At 40.1% G+C, this 21231-nt stretch overlaps 1 protein-coding gene across 5 annotated transcripts in view; it reads left to right on the top strand.

Annotated features, from left to right (window-relative positions):
• RSU1 (Ras suppressor protein 1) overlaps positions 1-21231 on the top strand; it is a 172560-nt gene that overhangs the window by 41504 nt on the left and 109825 nt on the right. For all 5 annotated transcript variants that reach the window (XM_081820681.1, XM_081820679.1, XM_081820678.1 and 2 more), the window contains exons 5-6: positions 1523-1605; positions 1878-1992. In XM_081820681.1, the coding sequence (XP_081676807.1) occupies positions 1523-1605; positions 1878-1992 (198 nt within the window). The remainder of the gene's footprint in view (positions 1-1522; positions 1606-1877; positions 1993-21231) is intronic.

The following is a 21231-nucleotide window of genomic DNA, read 5'->3' as shown; positions in this document are numbered from 1 at the left end:
TTTTTTTCTTCACACATTTCTTTTGAATATTCCTTCATAGCTCAGCAGTATGTGTATTTGATATATAGTTACCTGACACCATTGCGCTCAAGTGGACTTAGTAATGTCATATTAACTTCCGGATAGAGATTATGTACCTAAATGAGATCAAGTCTCACATTTAGCTAAAGAACTTGACTTTTCTTTTTAAAGAGCATGCCAAAAAAATATGATAATGTATGTGTCCTCCCATGTTGCTGTTAACTCTTTGTAAGCTATGTCCCCAAAGATATTCCAACCAATTATTTATAAAAATATCCCTTAATAAACCAGTAACAGGATTTTTTGACGCTTCCAAGGAGGATTCTTGTTTTAAGTCTTTTAAAAAGTAATCTCATTGATGTAGTCTCTTTTGTCTGTAGTATGCAATCAAACATGAAGAAATTGTTTGTCACAGATAAACACACCTTATCTTTTCACCTGCATTCTATGCAAACAAATTTCTTGCTGTAGATACTCATAAAAAATGAGGAAAAACTGGTTTTTTTCTGAGAACTCACAAAATATTTAGGAAAGATTTGCTTTCCTTAAATGAGTGTTCTGCTTCTCCAAATAGTGACAACACGTATGGCATCCAGCGATTCTGAATTTTCTGAGCTTGTCTCCAAAATTTCATTTATAACCTTATGCATATTCTCATTCCCAGACTTTCTCAAGCACATGAAGCCAATTCTAAAATATTTTCTTGGGCCACGAAGGAAATTTTGTTGTGTATATTGACATAGAGTTCTGTCGGATTTTAAAACATTAGAATGTAATTGAATACCTGTAAGCAAACAAACAGACAAATCTGATTATACTTCTCCTTTTTGGTTAGGGATCAAAAAGATGCCTTAGAATGTTCTCCTTCCATAGTTTGCAGGTCATGTTATCACTGTGTAATATTGTGAACAAGTTTCTGATCACCGATATTCTGCCTAAGTTAGGGTTTCTCTAGTTTTAAGCTCCTTTGTCTTCATTTATTTTTGTTGTTAAGGCTAGAGAAATAATAATAATTAGTCTGATTACGGAAACAATGAACTGTGATTATGGTCTTCCTCACCAGAAAGCCTTTTGGTTATTTATTTTTAACAGAGTCACACTTCAGTGATAGAGCTCTTTTGCCCTCAGCATTGATACAAGTGACGGTGGTTTTCTTGGTTACCCTTTGGATGCAGAGCATAAATGTGTATCGGAAATAACAGAAGAAAAATAGCTATCTTTTCTGAAAGCGTCTTGCAACCCTGTGCCAAAAACTGCTGGTGTCCAGCGTTGTTAATTGTGTCAGTCCTCTTGGATATAGATGTTTTCCTGAACACACCAGCCCCACAATAAGCCAGTAAATCTAAGTTTGACCTGCTTCTTCTTATTGTGAGCCCTAGGTGTGTCACAGGCTTTTCACTGAGCCGGGGTTATTAATCAAAGCGGACTCCCTTGTATTGATCAGACCTCAAATGGTTGGATTCCGTGCCACCCTGTTTATATATTGCTGTTTAATTTGCAGCCACCCTGCGTGCACTCTATCTAAGTGACAACGATTTTGAAATCCTGCCGCCAGATATTGGGAAGCTCACAAAGTTGCAGATAGTAAGTAATTTATCTAAATTCTTAGAAAATCAATTCACTTCTGCAGCCCTTGTAGGAGTGGAATCAAGTCAATTTGAGCAGGAGTACGGTTTGTTTTGCAGGAATCAACCACTCCTTCTGCTACTGTTTCTGGTTCATCTGCAGGCACTTGTAAATAAATTGAGGGGATTGAGCCTTTAGAAGAGAGAGGGCACGGGAAAGGACGAGAGTTGCTGTTGAACGCCTCTTTATGTGAACACTGTTTTGACAACTCCTTGTTTTCTTATATTTAGCTCAGCCTTAGGGATAACGACCTGATCTCGCTGCCTAAAGAAATCGGGGAGCTTACTCAGCTTAAGGAACTCCACATTCAGGGGAATCGCCTGACCGTTCTGCCCCCAGAACTAGGTAAGGTTGTTGATGAATGATCTTAGTTCGGGGTTTAATTAATAACAATGATCCACATGCGGCAATTCTGAACAACCCTCGCTCCTCCTGGCAGGCACCCTCCACCGAGGTGCCCTTTCTGATCATTTCTAGTAGCATTTGTCCTTGCCCAGGGGTCAGCTGTTACAGGTTGACCAGTCCTGCTGCTCTGTTCGGCAGCCACACGGCACCGAGGGCCCGAGAAACTGCTGAGGGGTGATCAGCCCGCTCAGCCCCTGCACGGTGTTTGGGGAGGGCGGGGGAAGAGCCCAAGATTAGTAGTAATGGGCTTGCCTGAGGCTCCTCCTTTGCTAGCTGATGATTTTTTAAAATTTCCTAATCAAACCATCACTCTTACTTTTTCAATCTCTTAATTTTTAATTTCAGTCTCTTGAAAACTTGTATCACCTAAAGTATTTGTTACAGCTGCGTGAAAATACCTTTGCTAGTCATGCATCTGGTTCTCCTCTGATCCATCTCCAGTGGGAATTGTTAAATATGTTCCAGCTGGGAACCCTTTGGTCCTGCTCCTGGGGCAGATGACTCTTAACACTCTGCCTGCCCAGTCACCTGGCCCAGGGTGGGCTTAGGACCTTCCTCGGAAAAAACGTTCAAACGTGTTATCCCATGGCTGAGGCTCTTCTGCCCTTCTGGAAGGTTTTCGTGTGCTTACTTCTCTCTGCTTGTGCAGACTCTCTGTGTCCTCTAACTTCTTCAGTCCATTGAACTGTATTGTCCCTCAAACCATGAATATTTTGTCTTTCTGCTTCAAAAGAGCATAATTTTAAAAAACACATTTAACCCAAAGTTCTTGGAGCAAGTACCTCACATGAGTCTGGTGGTTTGAAAGAAGCCAGTTACTAAAAATTGGAATGTAAGTTCCATGAGAGGGGAGTGGGGTTTTGTTTCTGCTCCCTGCTCTATCCCCCATGCCTGCCAGGTGCTAGGCTTGAGTTGGGTGCTCAAGGAATGAGTCCTGAACAGGTTAATCAAATGAGGTCCTCAGTTAGCAAGGCACTGGGATGGCCACGCGCAGCCAGAGTTTGACGTCTGTCCAGAGCAGTACTTCTGGTTATGGAAGCCACAAGCCACACTTCTAAGTGCTCAGGAGCCATGTGTGGCTCGTGGCTACCCTGTGGAAAAACATAGGTACACAACGTTTCCGCCAGCCAGGATGTTCCATGGGGCAGTGCTGGTCTAAAGGAAAAGCATTCACATGATTTCATGGAACAGACGTCGAGTTTCAGCCCCCCTACCCCATCTCCTTCAGCAACTTTGTTGTTGTATAGTGTCTAGAGGAATTTGTACTGATTTCAAGGGCTGATAAGTAGCTCAGCACCTTCTCTTCACGAGTTCCAAGTAGACACGTCTTACTTTAGGAACAGGCCAGGAGATCAAGAAAAGATCTCTGCAAAAGTTTTTAAGGCAAAAAAACTCCTTGTCAAAAGAAAGAGTTTGTACAGTGATTGTTAACCATAGGGGATAGCGTTAGTAATACCTGGGGGACTTCTGCAGAATACAAATACCTGCTTCTTCCCTGAACCACTGAATCAAAATCTCCATGTGTGAGACTAATTCTTTTTTTTTTTTTAAAGATTTTATTTATTTATTTGAGAGCGAGAGTACATGTGCAGGGAGAGGGGGAGAGGGAGAAGGAGAGAGAAAATCTTAAGCAGATACTGTGCTGAGTGCTGAGCCCGAGTGGGGCTCGATCTCATGACTCCGAGATCATGACCTGAGCTGAAATCAAGATTTGGACGCTTCACTGACTGAGCCACCCAAGCACCTCAAGACTAATTCTTATATAATTTGGAAAAGCTCACTCCATGCCTCTGGTGTGCATCCTTGGTTATTATGATTAGGAGAAATTTTTTTTTTCAGTATATTTTGTTATTGTTTTGTTTCATTTTTCAAGCCAAGAGGCAATATAGGGCATTAATCAGTGATTTTTTTTTTTTTTTGCGGTTTCTATCAGATGCTACTTTGTTAGAAAAATAAACCCAGGTGACCACCCACCTATGTACTTCTATCTTTTGAAAACTCACATTGCTTATCCTATTTAAATATGGCATCTAGTCACATTTATCTAACATTTCTGTTAAGCTCTCCAGTAACAAATTATTATTATTATTTTTTTATTCAACAATAGAATTGAGGAGAAAGTCACTAAATGACTTTATTTTTTAAGGCACACCTAGGCAAAGCTTAATCTCAACTTCTGCCTGGTGGCAGCTTCCCCTAATTACAGGCAAATACTTAGCTGGAAATAAATGATAAACCCCTGGGAGTTACTGTTACAAATCTAATTTAAAGATGAAGACAGATGTATTCTTTATTTTTGAACGGCGATTTTTTTTTTTTTTAGAATCAAGAATAATATACTACATGGGAATATAATAATAGCTATTATAATAGCCAGTACGTATGAAGGCCTCCTGTGCCAAGGGCTCTCATGACGAGTGCTTTTCTTGCTCTGTCTCCTGTAATCGTCGTGACATATAAGCCGACTTTTTCGAGGTAAGAAGACTGGAGCTGAGGGACACCCATCGGGACACAGCTAGTGAGTCACAGAGGCTTGATTCGAATCCTGTCGGCCTGTTCTTCGGGTCAGGATTCCTAACCACCGTGCTGTTCTCGTTTCCGTTCGTGCCCGCAAAAGGATTCCCAGAAAGCGGTTTCCAAGTGTGAATCAAGCCCAGTGCTGGCTCGCCTCCCCAGGGGAGCAGGAGAAGAGCCCTCCAGCGTGGCCTTGCGTGGCCAGCTGGGCTGGTGTGTCAGCAGCCGGACCATAATGACACTGCAGGGAGCAGAAGAGATGCCCTCGGTAGCACAAGTGCTATCTGGCTCGGCGGTTCCCCGGCGGTTGCGTTGTCCGTGGGGTTCCCCCTCCCCGACCCCGCCGCCGCCCTGGCCCCTCCCTTAGCCATCCAGCCACAGCGGGAATGTCTTTGGTTTGACTTGTCCTCAATGGCTATGGTGAGCCTCTGGAGCTGCCCTGGCTGGCTGATGACTGAGCTAGGGACTGATGAACTTGAAGTGGGTTCTGTGTGTCCCTACAGCATCCCCTGGCTGCAGGTTTGCTCCTGGGTGCATCTTCAAATGTGGATAATGATCTCTCCCCTGTATGTTCATATTTTATGTAGCAGAATAAGCGAAGTAAGTGCTTTTGGGATTTCTAACAGCTTGAAGCCTTATTGGTAAGAGTATTTGAACCAAGCACGGGAATCCAGATGAGTTCTGATGTGTCAGGGCTGAAATGTTCAGGGACACAGCAAAATAAAGTCGGGGGCTTGGCTGGAATTTTTTCTAGGTAATTATATTACTTTACTTTTGTTGCGAATCCTGAATAAGTTACCTGTTGTGTCGGATTGCTAAGCAGTAATGCACTTGATTTGATGTTGGTCCATATACCTATAGCAAATTAGATGCAAACTGGGTCTGTCATTCACCCATTAGTTTTTTTTATTCATTCAGACATTTATTAAGTTCCTGCTTTAGGCCAGGTCTTGTCTTCAAAGAACTTACTTTCCAGTAAATTAAAACTCATTTATTCATCAACTGTTTATTGGGCCCTAGCTTCATGCTTATTTCTTGGAGATATGACAAGGGACAGACACCCCTGTGATCCTGCCGTGGGGGAGGACGGATGCGTGGATGGATGGATAGCACATCAGATGATAAATGCTCCGTGAAAAAATAGCATGGAAGGGAGTGTCCCAGTTGGGGCACTCTGTTATACAGAGTCAGCAGAGAAAGCCTCACTCATAAGCTGGTATCATTTGAGCAGACACCTAAACGAGAGAGGGAGCTTTCCTGGCAGGGGTAACAGCGAGTGCAAAGGTCCTGAGATGGTCCTGTGTTGGGTAGCAGCATGACTCACGTGGCTGGGACGCAGTGAGCGAGGGGAGGGTTGGAAGAGGTGAGCTCAGTTCGGAGGTGGGGACTAGATCACATGGGAACTGGTGGGCATTGTAAGGACTTGGGCTTTTGCTCTGAGTGAGGTGGTGTGGCAGGCTGAATAATGGCCCCCAAAGGCGCCCTTGCCCCGATCACCAGAACCTGGGCATTTGTCATCTTGCATGGCACAAGGACTTGGCTGATGTGATTTAGAATGTGGAGGTGCAGAGATTATCTTGGATTACCAAGGTAAGCCCAGTGTAATCATATGAGTTTTATAAGAGGGAGGCAGGAGGGTCAGAGATAGTAGTCGAAGATGCCATGACTGAGTCAGGAGGTTGAAGTGATGCACCGTGGAAGGGGCCTTGGGGCAAGGAATGTGGGCAGCCTCCAGAAGCCAGAAGCTGAAAAAAGCAAGGAAATGGATTTTCCTCTGAAGCCTCCAGAAGGAAGGCAGCCCTTCTACTTTCATTCAGATGGTGATAATGGTCAGATTCTGGGAGAACAAATGGGAATTAGTGATGACTTGGGAGAGGGAGAGAGTGGAGGTTGACTGTGAGGTTTTGGACCTGGGGAGCTAAAAGGGTGGGGAAGATAATGGGAAGGGGTGGGGAGACGTGGGGAGGAGAGGAGCTGGTCATGAGCTGAGTTGTGGATATCCTAAATTTGAGATGCCTTTCGGATGTCTCATCGAGAGGGCACCTGGATAGTGGGGTCTGGAGTTGGAAGAGAGGTCTGGGCTAATATATAATTTGAGGCATTATCAGCATAAATGTAACGCCACCGAGTAGATGAGATTCCATGGGTGTGACCATAGAAGGTAGAGCCTTGAAGCTCTCTAGTTCCTAAACGCTAAAGTCAGAAGGATTGGGGACCTTCATGAGTCAGCCTGGCTCCCAAGCAGGTATCTGTGGCAGGGACTGTGGGTCCCCCAGTTGGCCCCACAGTGGCTCCCCCGTGCTTATGCGGTGGGCATGCTTCGCTTCATAGGACAAGTGTTTTTCCTGACACGTGCAGTTAATTCTGCCAGTGAAAGCAGGAAGTAGACACAGCTGAAATCTTCCTCTGAGCCTGCCTGAATCCGAAGGTGTCTGTGGGACCTGTATTTGCAGCCAGTCGTCAGTCTTTTCAAAAGAATAGCGATGTGACTAAGTGAAGTTTCACCCGGTTGTATTTAGTGGAAGAATGAGTGAGTGGAGTGGAGAAAAGGCCTGCATTGCTAGGGAGGAAGGAAGGGCACATGCCCTGACCAGGCGTCCAAGCAGACGGAGCGCCAGAATGGATAGCAGCCTCACTGTGATGTCAGAGCTGGTGGCTCTCTGAGCTGTCCTCTCTTCCGTTCTGCCTTTTCTCTCATGCACAAGACAGCTGTTGACTTCTGAGCTGAAGATGGGCATTGTATGTCTTTGCATGGTCTCTGCCAAATTGTCCAGGGTCCCCTGACTTGTTCTTGCTGGAAACATTTCTGGTTTCTGGGCTTCTAGACAGTCCCGGGACCTCTTCTCCTGCATTTGTCCCCCAGGTAATTGCCTTTGGAGAAGGGAAGGACGTCGGTCAGCTAGGCATGCAACAAAGCAAAGGGGTTTCGATGTTGGAACCGTATCTACAGCAATTTAGGCAGCCCGTGGGAAGGACGTGTGCAGTGCTGCATCACCTGGGCCTAGCAGGTGGAGCGTCCTGATTTGTATGCCAGGAATCAATAGGATTTTTTATTACAGAAATAGGAGAAGCATATGTATCCTTTCTAGCCTATTTGTGAAGAGTGGAAACAAACGCTCATTCCATTCAAAGAGTAAGTGATGTCAGGAATTGAGAATTTTCCTCCAGTTATAATTGTGTAGAATGAACAGAATTAAGAAAGAGGGGAGATACCATTCTAAAAAACCCTTTGTGTTATACCTCTTAATCCCTTTATGGGAGTTGAGGAGCAAAAGAAAAATGCTTTCTTTACGGAGGCAGGCAAGAAGGAAATGCAGTATTCTTTTTGGTCAATCAAGTCCCAGATTGTAAGTGTCTTGTTTATTGTGTTTGGTGTTATTTCTATCCAGTTGCTTCCCACGTATCTTAACCAGAGGTTTAAAAACAACAACAACACATGTTTTAATGTGTACTATAGGATGTAGAGGCTTGCCTCTTCATCACCAGGCCAGGGTTCAGTGCTCTCTGACTTTGGACAGGTTATTCTACCTTCTGCACCTCATGTGGATGGGGCTCGTAGTAGTCCCTGGTCGTAATGTGGTTCTGAAGATTAGAGAATAATCCACATCTAGAACTGAGCCCCGTTTCAGGAGTAAGTACAACTGCTCAGTAAGTACTAGGTCAGTGAACATAGGTACACCGGTGTGTGTGTGTGTGTGTATGTGTACATGTAACACACACAGTGAATTTTATACTATAAAATTTTGACTCCCTAGGGGCCGGTTTTCTGAAGCTGGGGCTCATCTCAAACAGTCTAAGCATAGCGGTTGCCGATGCCCCACCCGTTTGAAAGGGAGAAGGTCAGAAAGCCAGAGTCTCCAGAGCACATTGATGGGTTGGCTGAACCTGTGGGTAGAAGAATGGCTGTCCATCAGCTTCCTGTGTGGACGGCAAGAAGCAGCACAGGGGCAGAGCTGGGGAGTGGGAGACTGAAGGCCCAGGGGAGCAGCTCCACGTGGCAAATACTCGGGGTGCACGAGAGGCCTGGCAGGAAGTTAGGGTTTCACTGCCGTCCATTCAGTTCCAGGGTCACAGTTTTAATAATAAACTTGTAATTACACAAATTACGCTGGAAGGTGGGACGAACTCCACCACAATCTGTGATAACTACACCAGGCTAACCAAGAGTAGGACCACCGGCTGCTTTTTTTGTTGTTGTTAAGATTTATTTATTTTAGAGAGAGAGCAGGAGCGGGAGGGGGAGAGAATCTCCCGCAGACTCCACGCTGAGCGCGGATCCTGATGCGGGGCTCGATCTCACGACCCTGAGATCACAACCTGAGCTGAAACCGAGTTGGCTGCTTAACCGACTGTGCCCTTGGCTGATTTTGCTTTACATCCATTCTAGGACAAAGTAAAATATAAAAATACAGCATTTTACAGGGGGGAAAGGCTCTCTGGATTAAATAGAAAGATACGTACCTCCAAAGACATAATACTTCATCTGTGAAATGGTTGCCAAATTTCATGATATGCCAGTTTAATAGAGCAGTGAGTGGTGAGTACTTACTTCATGGAATTATAAAGTATGCCACTTGTACAAAATTGAATTTGGCCGTTGATCATAAACATGTTTTTGAAGTGACTTTTAGGCTAGGTGGAATTACGTAAATACCTCAGTTTTTACACGAAATACAGTTTACCGAATAGTTTCATGGACTTTCATCTCAGTTCTATAATGTAGGCAAGGAAAGTTCTTTGGCCACATTTTAAAGGTGGCAAAACCAAGGTGTATAGGGAGATTGTGACTTGACCAAAGCTATGTTACTGACATGGTCCTGACGAAATCAGATTTTTAGTTCAGATCTTTTAACTTCAGAAGTAAGCATTCGTCTAAAGAAGATGTGATGTATATGTACAGTGGGGTATTATAGAGCCATAAAAAAGGATGAAATCATCCCATTTGTGACAACATGGATGGAGCTAGAGAGTATTATGTGGAATAAATCAGACTGAGAAAGACACATACCATGTGATTTTGCTCACGTGTGGAATCTAAAAAACAAAGCAAATAAACAGAAAGTAGAATCATTTACACAGAATAGACTGATGGTTGCCAGAGGGAAGGGGGTGGGGAGGTGGGCAAAGTTGGGGGAGGGGGAGTAGGAGATACAGGCTTCCAGTTAGGGGATGAATAAGTCATGGGGATGGAAGGGGATGTAGTCGGTGGGACTGTAACAGTGTCCTGGGGTGACAGACAGTAGCGACGCTGGTGGTGGGCACAGCATTATGGATAGAGATGTTGAATCACTGTGTTGTACACCTGAAATTTCCTGAAACATTGTGTGTCAACTATACTCAAAAAAATTTTTTTTAAAAAGAAGCTAAAAGAACACCCCCCCAAAAAGTATTCCCCTAAATAGTATATCCATAAATATAGCAATACTGAAACAATTAAAAAACATCATTTATTGTTAGGTGACGGATGAGAGTGATTCCAGACAGATGCCTTAATTTTTATTCTGTGAAAAATAAAGAAAATGCCAGGACTAGGAAATCTTGACCAAACTTTCAGTTTTGGCTGGAATTCTATTACATGCTTTTACATTTTATTTCTGTGTTAATATTCTTTTGACAAACTTCACAAGAAATATTTCCTATGCTTTGATTCCCATGGTCTTAGTTGATAATCAAAAATGATTCCCGTCAGTCTCCTACATGATATTTTTTAACAAGTTCCATTTTATATATTTTATTTCAGTGAATTTTTAACCCCAGAAAATGTTCTAAGTGTGGATTTTAAAAATCCTCAGTGAATTATATTTCTGCCTGGTGAGCTATTGCCTTAAAAGGGGTGGGAAGTTACAACAAAACCGTTTCCACTCTGTATTATAAATTTCAGGAAGCCCACTGTCAGGTTCAGTGTGATTGAACATGTGCATCAGTCTGTGTTAACACCAGCTGGTAAGGCATGCCACTGTTTGCAGTGGACCATTCTTTGATTTAATAGGACACTAAATGTATTCCTGCCCTGGGAGAAAGGCCGGCGGTACTGAGATTCTAGATTTCATTTTTTTTTTAATTCCAGAGGCATATCTGTAACTACAGTTCCTATCACCTAAATACATATATAATATCTTATGTTTATGTACCGTTTCCCTCAAAGCCGTCTCCTAGATATTATAGTATTCCTGTACTAAAAAAAAAATAAGCCATGTTATACTAACTTAGACCTGAATAGTGTTGTATGTGTGAGTGTGTTTTGGAGGGCCACGGCTGGGATAGGGGTAAAGTGGAGGATGGTGTCCTTAATGCTGGCAACACCAGAGATTGAGTGATAGAGCACAAAACTGTGCCTTATCACAACTCATCGTGGCTTTGCTTATTTATGTTTATCTAGACCTTTCCGAGTTGTTCACGTTTTCAACTGAGTATTAATTCCGTGAGTTGACCACCTGCAGCGCGGAAGCGTCCGACGGTGCCGTTTGTACTTCCGTAAACTTTTAGGCAGTAGCACGCATTCTAATTTTAGCAAACATCCCCATGCTCATTGTCAACATATGTTTCGCGATTTGAATAGAGCCCAGTACCCTCTCTGTTGCCTTTTATATTTGCTATTCTAAGAAGAATGTCTCTTCTCCTTGGGCAGCCCCTATCGACCATGTCAGAATTCTGACCTCCAGCTCCTTATGGTGTATTCCTGTAAGCTTTTGGGTTTGGGGCACAGTACTAAATGAAATAGACAGGGTCCCTCCCCTCATAAAGGGAATCTTTGAAGGAAACAACAAAACAAATAGTTGAAAATAACAAACGGAAATTACAGCTGATCCCCAAATCTGCTAGAATGCCAGCTCTATAGTGTTACACTTGAACTTCCATCCTGCGAGGAGTGTGCCACCCCTCCGCTCACTGGGGATGCTACAGGAGCCTCCTAACTGGTTTCCCTGCTTCCTACCTCGCTCCATTCAATCCATTCTTCACACAGCACTCAAGATGCTTTTATGAAACCACATAGTGGGCTACATCACTTCTGGGATTAGAATTCTTTAACATACCCTTAACATACCCTCTGAAAGACCCTGGATGATCTGTCCTCCATGTTTTTATGCTGCTCTGGCCCCTCACTCACTCACGGGCTGCTCTCAATGTCGGCCTCTTAGTTCTTCATGATCTTTGCTTTCTGCTTGGGATTGTCACCTCCCGACTAGTTGCAGAGGTGGTACCTTCAGCTATCAACTCACATGACACTTTTTCTCAGTGAGCCCTTCCCTGACCATTCCCTGTCCCACTCACTGGTCCCTTCCTGTTATTTTTTACAGTGGCAGGTTGCTTTTCTCATGCATAGTTCTTTTATTCACCAAATATTTATTCAGCACCAACCTTGTGTCATGTGCTGTTCTGAGTCCCTTGGGAGGTATCAGTGGGTGGTGAGGGGGAGGAAAGAAAAACCCTGCTTTCGTGTAGGCTTGGGTCTATGATCAGCTCAAATTATGTGTATGATATAATTTTTTTCCATACAAGTAATGTTTTTAGCACCATGAGTAGAAAATAATTTCTTTTTCCTAAAGAATCGCTTTGGTGTTTAGTCAAAAGCTAATTTACGCTTTAAATGTAGGTATATCATGTTCCCTTGTTGTACCATGTTGCCTTGATGACTGTAGCTTTGGAAGAAGTCTTGAAATCACATGGCGTAAATTATTTTTTCAAAATTGTTTTGGCTAGTCTGTGTCCTTTGTACATGTATATACATTTTAGAATCAGCCTGCTGGGGTTTTGATTGGAATTTGACTGAAGTGACATACCAGTTTGAGAGAATTTGCATCTTAACAATATAGAGCCTTCCAATCTGTGAACATGATATATTTCTCCATTTGTTTAGGTTTTTAAAATTTCTCTTGGCAATGTTATAGTTTTTACTTGCATATATTTTGTTAAATTTATCCTTAAGTATTTTAGGTTTTTGATGCTATTGTGAGTGGAATTTTTTAAATTTCATTTTTCATTATTGCTAGCACTTAAAAATACAAAAATTTTGTGTAAATTGACCTTGGTTCCTGTGGTTTTTCTTAATTCCCTTTTAAGTCTAGGTCTGGTAGGGTTTTTGTTGGTTTATTTGTTTTGACTTTCTTTTTTTTCTTTGTGGCCTATTTCCTAAGATTTTTTACATACCTAATCATCATGTCTCCCCAAAAAGACCATTGTATTTCTTTTTTTCCAATTACTATTCTTTATTGTTTTTCTTGTCTTATTACACTGGCTAGGTCCTCCACTACACTGTGGAGTAGAAGCAGTGAAAAGGAATATCCTTGTCTTATCTTGATCTTAGGGGGACAGTATTATTGTTCATTGTTAAATGGATACTAGTTATATGTCTTTAGAAAACACTGTTTTATCAGGTTGAGGAAGTCTCCTTTTATTCCTAGCTTCCTTTAAGTTTTTATGAATGGGTATTAAATATTGCCAGAAGGTTTTGTTGTTGTTGTTGTTTTGTTTCTTTTTGTTTTTGTTTTGTTTTTTTTTTTTTGCCTGTCTTGAGGTAATCATATGATTTTTCTCCTCTGGTACATCCAAGGTGTCTCTTAATGATTCCTGTATCCTGGTATTCATACACTTGTGCAGTCTGCTCCTATTGATCTCTGTGACCAGTATAATACAGCAGAAATAACAACATGTCACTTGTGAAATTAAATTATAAGACACTGCAGCTTCCATCTTGGGTATGCTCTCTTGCCCTTTCTCTCTTTCACACTCTCTTGAGTCACTTGCTCTTGGGGAAAGCTAGTTGTCATATTGCGAACAACCTTATTGAATGAACTTGGAAGTGGATCATCCAGCCCCAGTCATTGACTAGCCCCAAAATGGCAGCTCGACTGTTCCTTGCAAAGACTCTGATCCAGAACTACCCAGTTAAGCCACTCTCAGATTCCTACCCTGGGAAAGTGTTAAGATAATAAATGTTATTTGTGTTAAGTTCCAACTTTTGGAGTACTCTGTTATACAGCAGTAGCTAACTAGAACATCTCCTTTATTTGCCAGTGTGGCAAATTACATTGATTGTTCACATGTTACATCAGTGTCATATTTTTATACTAAAGCCCGCTTGGTATTACTGTATTATCTTTTTTTTTTTAACAAAAGCTTTATTGAAATATTCACATACCATATAATACACACATTTGAAGTATACAATTCAGCATTTTTAGTATGTTTAGAGTTGTACAACCATCACCACAGTTTTAGAACATTTTGATTAGTTTAAAAAGAAACTCTGTACCCATTAGCTGTCATTCCACAATTCCCTGGTCTCCCCCAAGTTTGGCTCTTATGTTTAGAATTTTGATCCCTTTTGATCCATTTAATTTTTGTTATGTGCTGCAATAAAGGTTCAATTTCATTGTTTTGCATGTGGCTATCTAGTTGTCCCAGCACCATTTATTGAAAAGACTGTATTTTCCTCATTGAGTGGTCTTGGCACCCTTGTTAACAATTATTTGGCCATAGATACATGATTTTATTTCTGGACTCTCAAGTCTGTCTCACTGATCTATATGTCTATCCAATGGAAGTTCTACACTGTCTTTAATACTGTTGCTTTGTATTAAGTTCTGAAATTGGGACATATTAATTCCAACTTTGTTATTCTTTTATAAGATTATTTTGGCTATTTTGAGTCCCTTGACTTTCCATATGAATTCTAGGAGCAGCTTATCAATTTCTACAAAGAAGCCAGCTGGTCTTCTGATATGGATTGCATTGAATCTGTAGATTATTTTGGAGAGTCTTACTGTCTTATATTAAATTTGAGATCCATGAACATAAAATGTCTTTTCACTTATTTAGATCTTCTTTAATTTCTTTCAGCAATATTTTGTCAATTCCAGAGTATATGCTTTACACTTCCTTTGTTAAATTTCCTAAACATTTTATTCTTTTTGATGTTATTGTAAATAAAATTGTTTTCTGTACTTATTTTCAGTTTGTTCATTGCTAGTATGTAAAATGCAATTGATTTTTATATTGATCTTGTGTCCTCTAATGTTGGTGAACTTGTTTCTTAGTTTTAGTTTTTAGTGGATTCCTTAGGAATTTTCTCTATACAAGGTCATGTCATCTGCAATTAAAGATAGTTATACTTCCTCTCTTCTAATGTAGATGCCTTTTATTTCATTTTCTTATCTAAGTGCTTTGACTGCAACCTCTAGAACAATGTTGAATAGAAGTGACAAGAGCAGACATCCCTATCTATTCCTGATCTTGGACAGAAAGCTTCCAGTCTTTCCCCATTAAATTTGTTTTCTGTGAGTTATTTGTAGATGACCTTTGTCAGGTGTAGGAAGTGCCCTCTGTTCCTTCTTGTAGGATGATTTCATCATGAAAGGGTGTTGGATTTTGTTTAATGCTCTCTCTGCACCTATGGAGATAATCATATGGTTTTTGATTTTTGTATTTTTATTTTTATGTATTTCTGGATTTGGTAATATTTTCTTGAAAATTTTTTTACTTCAGTTCATGAGGGATATTGTTCTCTACCTTTCTTATAGTATCTATGTACAGTTTTTGTATTAGGAATATCCTGTTCTGATACAATTTGTAAAACTGATATTTTTAAATGTTTGAAAGAATTCATTAGTGAAGCCCTGTGGTCTTGAGTTTTCTTTGTGGAAAAAGTTTTGAATGATGAATTCATAATTCATAATTTTGTTTTCATAGATATAAGACTCCTTAGCTTTTTCTATTTCTTTGAGCATTGGTAATTTTGTGTTTCTTCTAACTTGATCTGTAGCATCTATGATGATATCCCCATTTTTATTTATGATGCTAGTAATTTGTGTTTCTCCTCTTTGCTTTTAATTGGTCTGCCTAGGCTTTGTCAATTTTATTTCTCTTTTTAAAAAACTGGTGGTGTTTTGATTGAATTCCTTTATTCTTTGTTTTGTATTTCATTGATTTGCTTTCCTTTGCTCACTTTGAGAATAATTTGCTCTGATTTTTCTAAATTCTTTAGGGGAAAGCTTAGATCATTGATTTTCAGTCTTTCTCCTTTCCTAATATAGCATTTATAGACCTATAGAAATGTATTTCTCTCTAGTGGTTGTTTGAGCTACATCCCACATGTTTTTATGTTTTAACTACCATTCATTTATTTTTATTTATTTTTAAAGATTTTATTCATTTGAGAGAGAGACAGAGAGAGTATAAGCAGGGGGAACAGCAGAGGGAGGGGGAGAAGCAGGCTCCCACTGAGCAGGGAGCCCCATGCGGGACTCGATCCCAAGACTCTGGGATCATGATCTGAGCCGAAGGCAGATGCTTAACCGACTGAGCCACCCAGGCACCCATAACTATCATTCATTTAAAAATATTTTCCAATTCCCTTGTAATTTCTTCTTTGGCATGTTGGGTTATTTAAAGATTTTATTTATTTTAGAGAAAGAGAGATAGTGTGTGCCTGAGTGGGGAGAGGGGCATGGAGAGGGGTAGAATTTCAAGCAGACTCCACACTGAACATGGAGCCCAATGCAGGGCTCCATCTCACGACCCTGAGATCATGACCTGAGCCCAAACCAAGAGTCGAATGCTTAACTGACTGAGCCACCCAGGTGCCCTGGCATGTGGGTTATTTAGAGATGATTTGTTTTTGAAGATTTTGCAATCATTTTGTTATTGATTTATAATTTAATTATGATCACAAATCATAATATGTATGATTCTCCTTATTTAAATGTTTTATAGACTTGTTTTATGGCCCAGCATATTATCTGAATTGATGAATTTTCCATATACACATGAAAATGTTATGTATCCTGTAGTGTTCTACAAATGTCAAGTCAAATGGGTTGATACGTTAAAATCTCAAGTAACAATGTTATAATTTTTTTAAGTAAGCTATCTTTTAAATAAGTTAACGAAAAAGAAAAAATCTTTAGTATTTACTGACAGACATACCATTTCTAGTGCTTTTTACCCCTTGATATAGATCTGAGCTTCCATTTCGTACCCTTTCATCCTGAAGAATTTCCTTTTATATTTCTCGTTGTATCACTTGACCACAGATTCTCTCAGCTTTCTTCATCTGAATTATCTTTATTTTGCCTTCATTTTGAAGAATCTTTTTCTAGATATAAAATTTTAGATTGACAGTGTTGTTTTTTCCTTTCAGCACTTTAAGGGTAGTGTTCTGTTGTCTTCTACTTTGCATTGTTTTGGTGCCATTTTTACTATTGGTCTGTGTAATGTGTCTGTTTTCCTATGACTGCTCTTAAAATTTTCTCTTCATCATTGGTTTTCAGCAGTTTAATTATTTCCCTTCCTGTGGTTTCCTTTGTTTCTACTTCTTGAGGGTTTTATAGAAATTTTTTGATACATAGGTTTACAATAATCATCAAATTGGAAAAATTTTAGCCATTATTTCTATATTTATGTACTTACCTACTTATTACCTATTAGGGAGCTAGCTCTCATTTCTCTTTCCTCTCCTGGAAGTCAGATTACACTTATGTTAGACTGCCTGATATCTTCCACAAGTCAACTGTATAAAACTTTCTTATTTTGTTCCTCTTTAGACCCTGTCCCCATCTTTGTGCTTCAGTTTGGGTAGTTGGTTTTTTGTTTTGTTTTCTGTGTCTTCAAGTTAACTGATCTTTCTGCAGTGTCTAATCTTCTGATAAGCCTGTTCAGTGAAATTTTGATTTCAGATCTTACATCTTTCAGTTCAAGTATATCCATATAGTTCTTATAATTCCACTTCCCTATTAAACAGTTCTATTTATTTCCTTATTATGTTCACATTTTCCTTTAAATTCTCAAACACATTTTAAACAAGTGTTCTAACATTTTTTGTCTGCTGATGTAATATCTTAATCTGTTTCTGTTGACTGATTTTTCTCGTTTATAGATCACCTTTTCCTGTTTCTCTGCATGTCTAGTATTTTTTATTATAATGTCATAGTAGATATGAATAGTATATTTTTGAATGTATAGATATTCTTGTCTCCTTTGGTAGGTTTTTGAGTTTCATTGAGGAAGCAGTTAATTTCTTTGTGACCAGCTTGATTTTTTTCAAGGCCTCCTTTTAACCTTGGTTAGGGTTGGTCCAGACTAGACTTTATTTGTGGATTTGATTAGTCCTTTCCTAAGACCTCTGGGATCTCTGTTGAATGACCAGGGTGTTCAGTGAAGTCTCTCCTCTCTGGCTGATCTGGAAATGAATGTTTCCTAGCCCTGTGCACACTCCAGTAATTGTTTGGCTTTATCTCTTCTGTAGTTTTTTTTTTCTTTCTTAGCCTTGCCCTGGACATTGCAGTTATTATTAAGCCAAAGACATACAGGAACCCCTGTGCAGTTATCTGGCGCTCTTTTTTCTTTATAGCTTCTTTGTTTCTACTACCCTGCCCTACTAAGTCCTACTACCTTAGTAGCCTCAAACTCTGATCTCTCTCCTTCACTCAGCCGTGCCACCGTATTGTTTGATCTCCCACTTCCTACATGACTATCTGGAAACGCTTCCAGGGGAAAATTAGGGTGATCATAGGGTTCCACACACTCACTTCCTTTTCTCAGGGATGAGTCTGGCGCTGCCTCTTGCCCAATGTCTAGATGCAATTGTACATTTTTTCTGGTTACTTTATCATGGCTAAAAAGCAGAAGTCTGGATTAATTTTTGATAATCTTCAGTATGAACAGATGGAATATAATTATTTTTCTGCCTCTTTCTTGCCTGTTTACACAGTCTCAAGAAGTTATTTTTACTCAGTTTATCCTCTCAACCTTGCACTCACTGGCTAGGTGCTGTAGTGGGCGTGGAAGTATTACAGTTGTCCTCTTCCATATTACTTGCAAATGTCAAGACCATTTCCCCTTTCATTCTTGGTATTACCCTGTTTTTAACCTCAGAATAATCTCTTCGTCTTAATTGCTTGCTTATTTATTTCTTTATTATTATTTATTAAGTAAACTCTGTGCCCAACATGGGGATCAGACTGACAACCCTGAGATCAAGAGTCACATGTTCTACAGAGCCAGCCAAGTGCCCTGGTCTTAACTGCTTTTTGAATTATCTCTTAATCCACTGTTACAGTTAAGACCATTAAATTTGTGAAGTCTGCCATAAAAAGTGCCACAGCGTGGGTAGCTTCAATAGCAGAAATTTATTTTCTCCCACTTGTGGAGGCTAGAGGTTCCAGATCATGATATCGGTCGAATTGGTTCCTTCTGAGGGCTGTATGGGACAGGTCTGTTCCACACTCTCTCCTTGGCTTGTAGATGGCTGCCTTCTCTCTGTGTCCTCATGGTTGTTCCTCTGTGCACACATACACATATAACTCTCTATGTTCAGATTTCCTCTTCTAGAAGGACACTGGCCATATTGGATTAGGGCCCATCCTAATAACCTCATAATTTTAGCCAAATGACATCTGTAAAGACCCTATCTTCAAACACAGTATCATTCTGAGGATCTGGAGTTAAGACTTCATGAATTTTAGGGGAGAAGAAACAATTCAGCCCATAGGACCAATCATTTCTCTCATCTCTTTATTTATCACCTTGGTGTAAAACTTGATGTCCTTTGATATTTCATTGTTCACATGCTTATTTATGCTTTTAATCCCTTTTAATTTTTATTTAAATATTATTTCTTTAGGTTTCTTTTTTTTTTTTTTTCAGAGAGGGGAGGAGGGGCGGAGGGAGGGAGGGAGAGAGGATCTAAACAAGCTCCATGCCCAGCACAGAGCCTGATGTAGGGCTTGATCTCAAGACCCTGAGATCGTGACCTGAGCTGCAGTCAGGAGTCCAATGCTTAACCAACTGAGCCAGCAGGCACCCCGCCTTTAATCCCTTTTATTTAGCAACAATAGGTCATGTTCCCTTAAGCCATCATTTCTCATCTTTTCAAGAATCACCAACCCCTTTGAGAAACCACTGAAACCTATAGAGGTACTCTCCCCAAAATGTATATTTTCGTATAGGAAATTTTACATATAACTTGGGGAGTTTTAAGATGCCCCACATCCATCCATGGACCCTTAAATGTAGAGTTCCCACCCCAAGTATTCTTTGTTTTAACCCTTCAATTCTAGGTTCTGTTAGCTGTTTTGGCATCATTTCTGTATATCCCAGCTCTTCTTCTGAGTCACATGCAAATAAAGAACATTGACTGAGCCCGGGATACATCAGTGGATTGTGCATAAAGTTATAGCTGCAGAAAGAAAAATCTGTCACTCATGTGGTCAGCTGTCTTTCAAATCCAGTTCATAGGATATAGCGGTAGATGGTCATATATAAACTTTAGGGAGATGTTGGCTTTTCCCCCTTGCATTTAAAAAGGTTATGTGCTGCCGTGTGAGAGAAATAAATCATGATTCACTACAACAACAGCGTTGCAGTCAGTTATATAAATTGCCAGTGAAGCACTAAAGCTGTCACTTTGTGTGTTCTGACCATTTAACAGTTGGAATGGTATTGTAAAAGAGGACTGACTAGAAACAAAAGAAGCAAATACAGTGGCAGATGCAATTAGCAAGATCAATGGTTGGTGCTAAAGGTTCATTGTTTGGTCATTTCGGTTGACCGAAGGAAAAGCAATTGCTATCCAAAACATTTCACTAGCTATAATTTGCTGGAAAAGAATGCAGAAAAGTGAGTTGCCCAACTTTACAACAATGTGGAGAATATTTTTCAGCTATGTTCCTAGGACAGTGACCAGAAAATCAAGTTTATTCTTTTCATTCATGGCTTTTAATAGATAATACAGAATTTTTGCTCACTCAGTATACTTTTTTAAAAAATTTATTTTTATTATTATTATTGTTATTATTATTATTATTATTATTTTAACCTTAGCTGTTCACCTGCTTCTTTAACAAAAATCTCCTGGTCTGTCCTTGAATCCTTCCTAACACTGTTTTGAACCTCAGTGTATCACAACTCTCTTCTTACTTCATCCTAGCAGATTTTATTCTGTCAAATCATAACCTCTGGACTGCATGAACTGTAGCAAACACCACTTTGAACAACAAAGAATTTTCTGTATTGGTACGATTTTTGTAAGTTGGCATTCCATTGTCTTAAATTGAGCAGTTTTTATAAGTGTGTGACCTTGAAAATGTGTCACTAATAGTGATAATCGTGATCCCAGTAGCTACCATTTATGAGTACTTGCCTCTTTTAAATCAGATAGTTATTCCTAACTAAGGTATTCCCGTGAGGTGGAGTGACTGTTCTGCCCCTTTTACAGATGAGGGAACCGAAGGCTAGAGGAGGTGACTTGACAGAGTCAGACCTCATGCTTTTAACCATTATGTATGCTCTGTGGCAGTGATTAGGAATCAATTAAATGCTTTTTATCAAGTGCACATTCTCTAATATCTTCCCAAGCCTTGTGAAAGACACAGTTCCTTTTTAATGGAGCCAATAACTTAATGAAACCTGAAGAACAGTTAAGAAACTGTTAAATTGGGACACCGAGTATAACTGCAGTAGGATAAATATCATTGTAGCTTCACATAGTCTAACAATGGAATATTATGCAGCCATCAAAAGGAATGAAATCTTGCCATTTGCAACGACATGGATGGAACTGGAGGGTATTATGCTGAGCGAAATAAGTCAATCAGAGAAAGACATGTATCATATGACCTCACTGATAAGAGGAATTCTTAATCTCGGGAAACAAACTGAGGGTTGCTG

This window comes from Leptonychotes weddellii, chromosome 5, assembly GCF_054177405.1.
Source record: "Leptonychotes weddellii isolate Sample4059 chromosome 5, ASM5417740v2, whole genome shotgun sequence".
Lineage (NCBI taxonomy): Eukaryota > Metazoa > Chordata > Mammalia > Carnivora > Phocidae > Leptonychotes > Leptonychotes weddellii.
The sequence above is the reverse complement of the archived record's forward strand: the minus strand, read 5'-3'. Positions and strand labels throughout refer to the sequence as shown.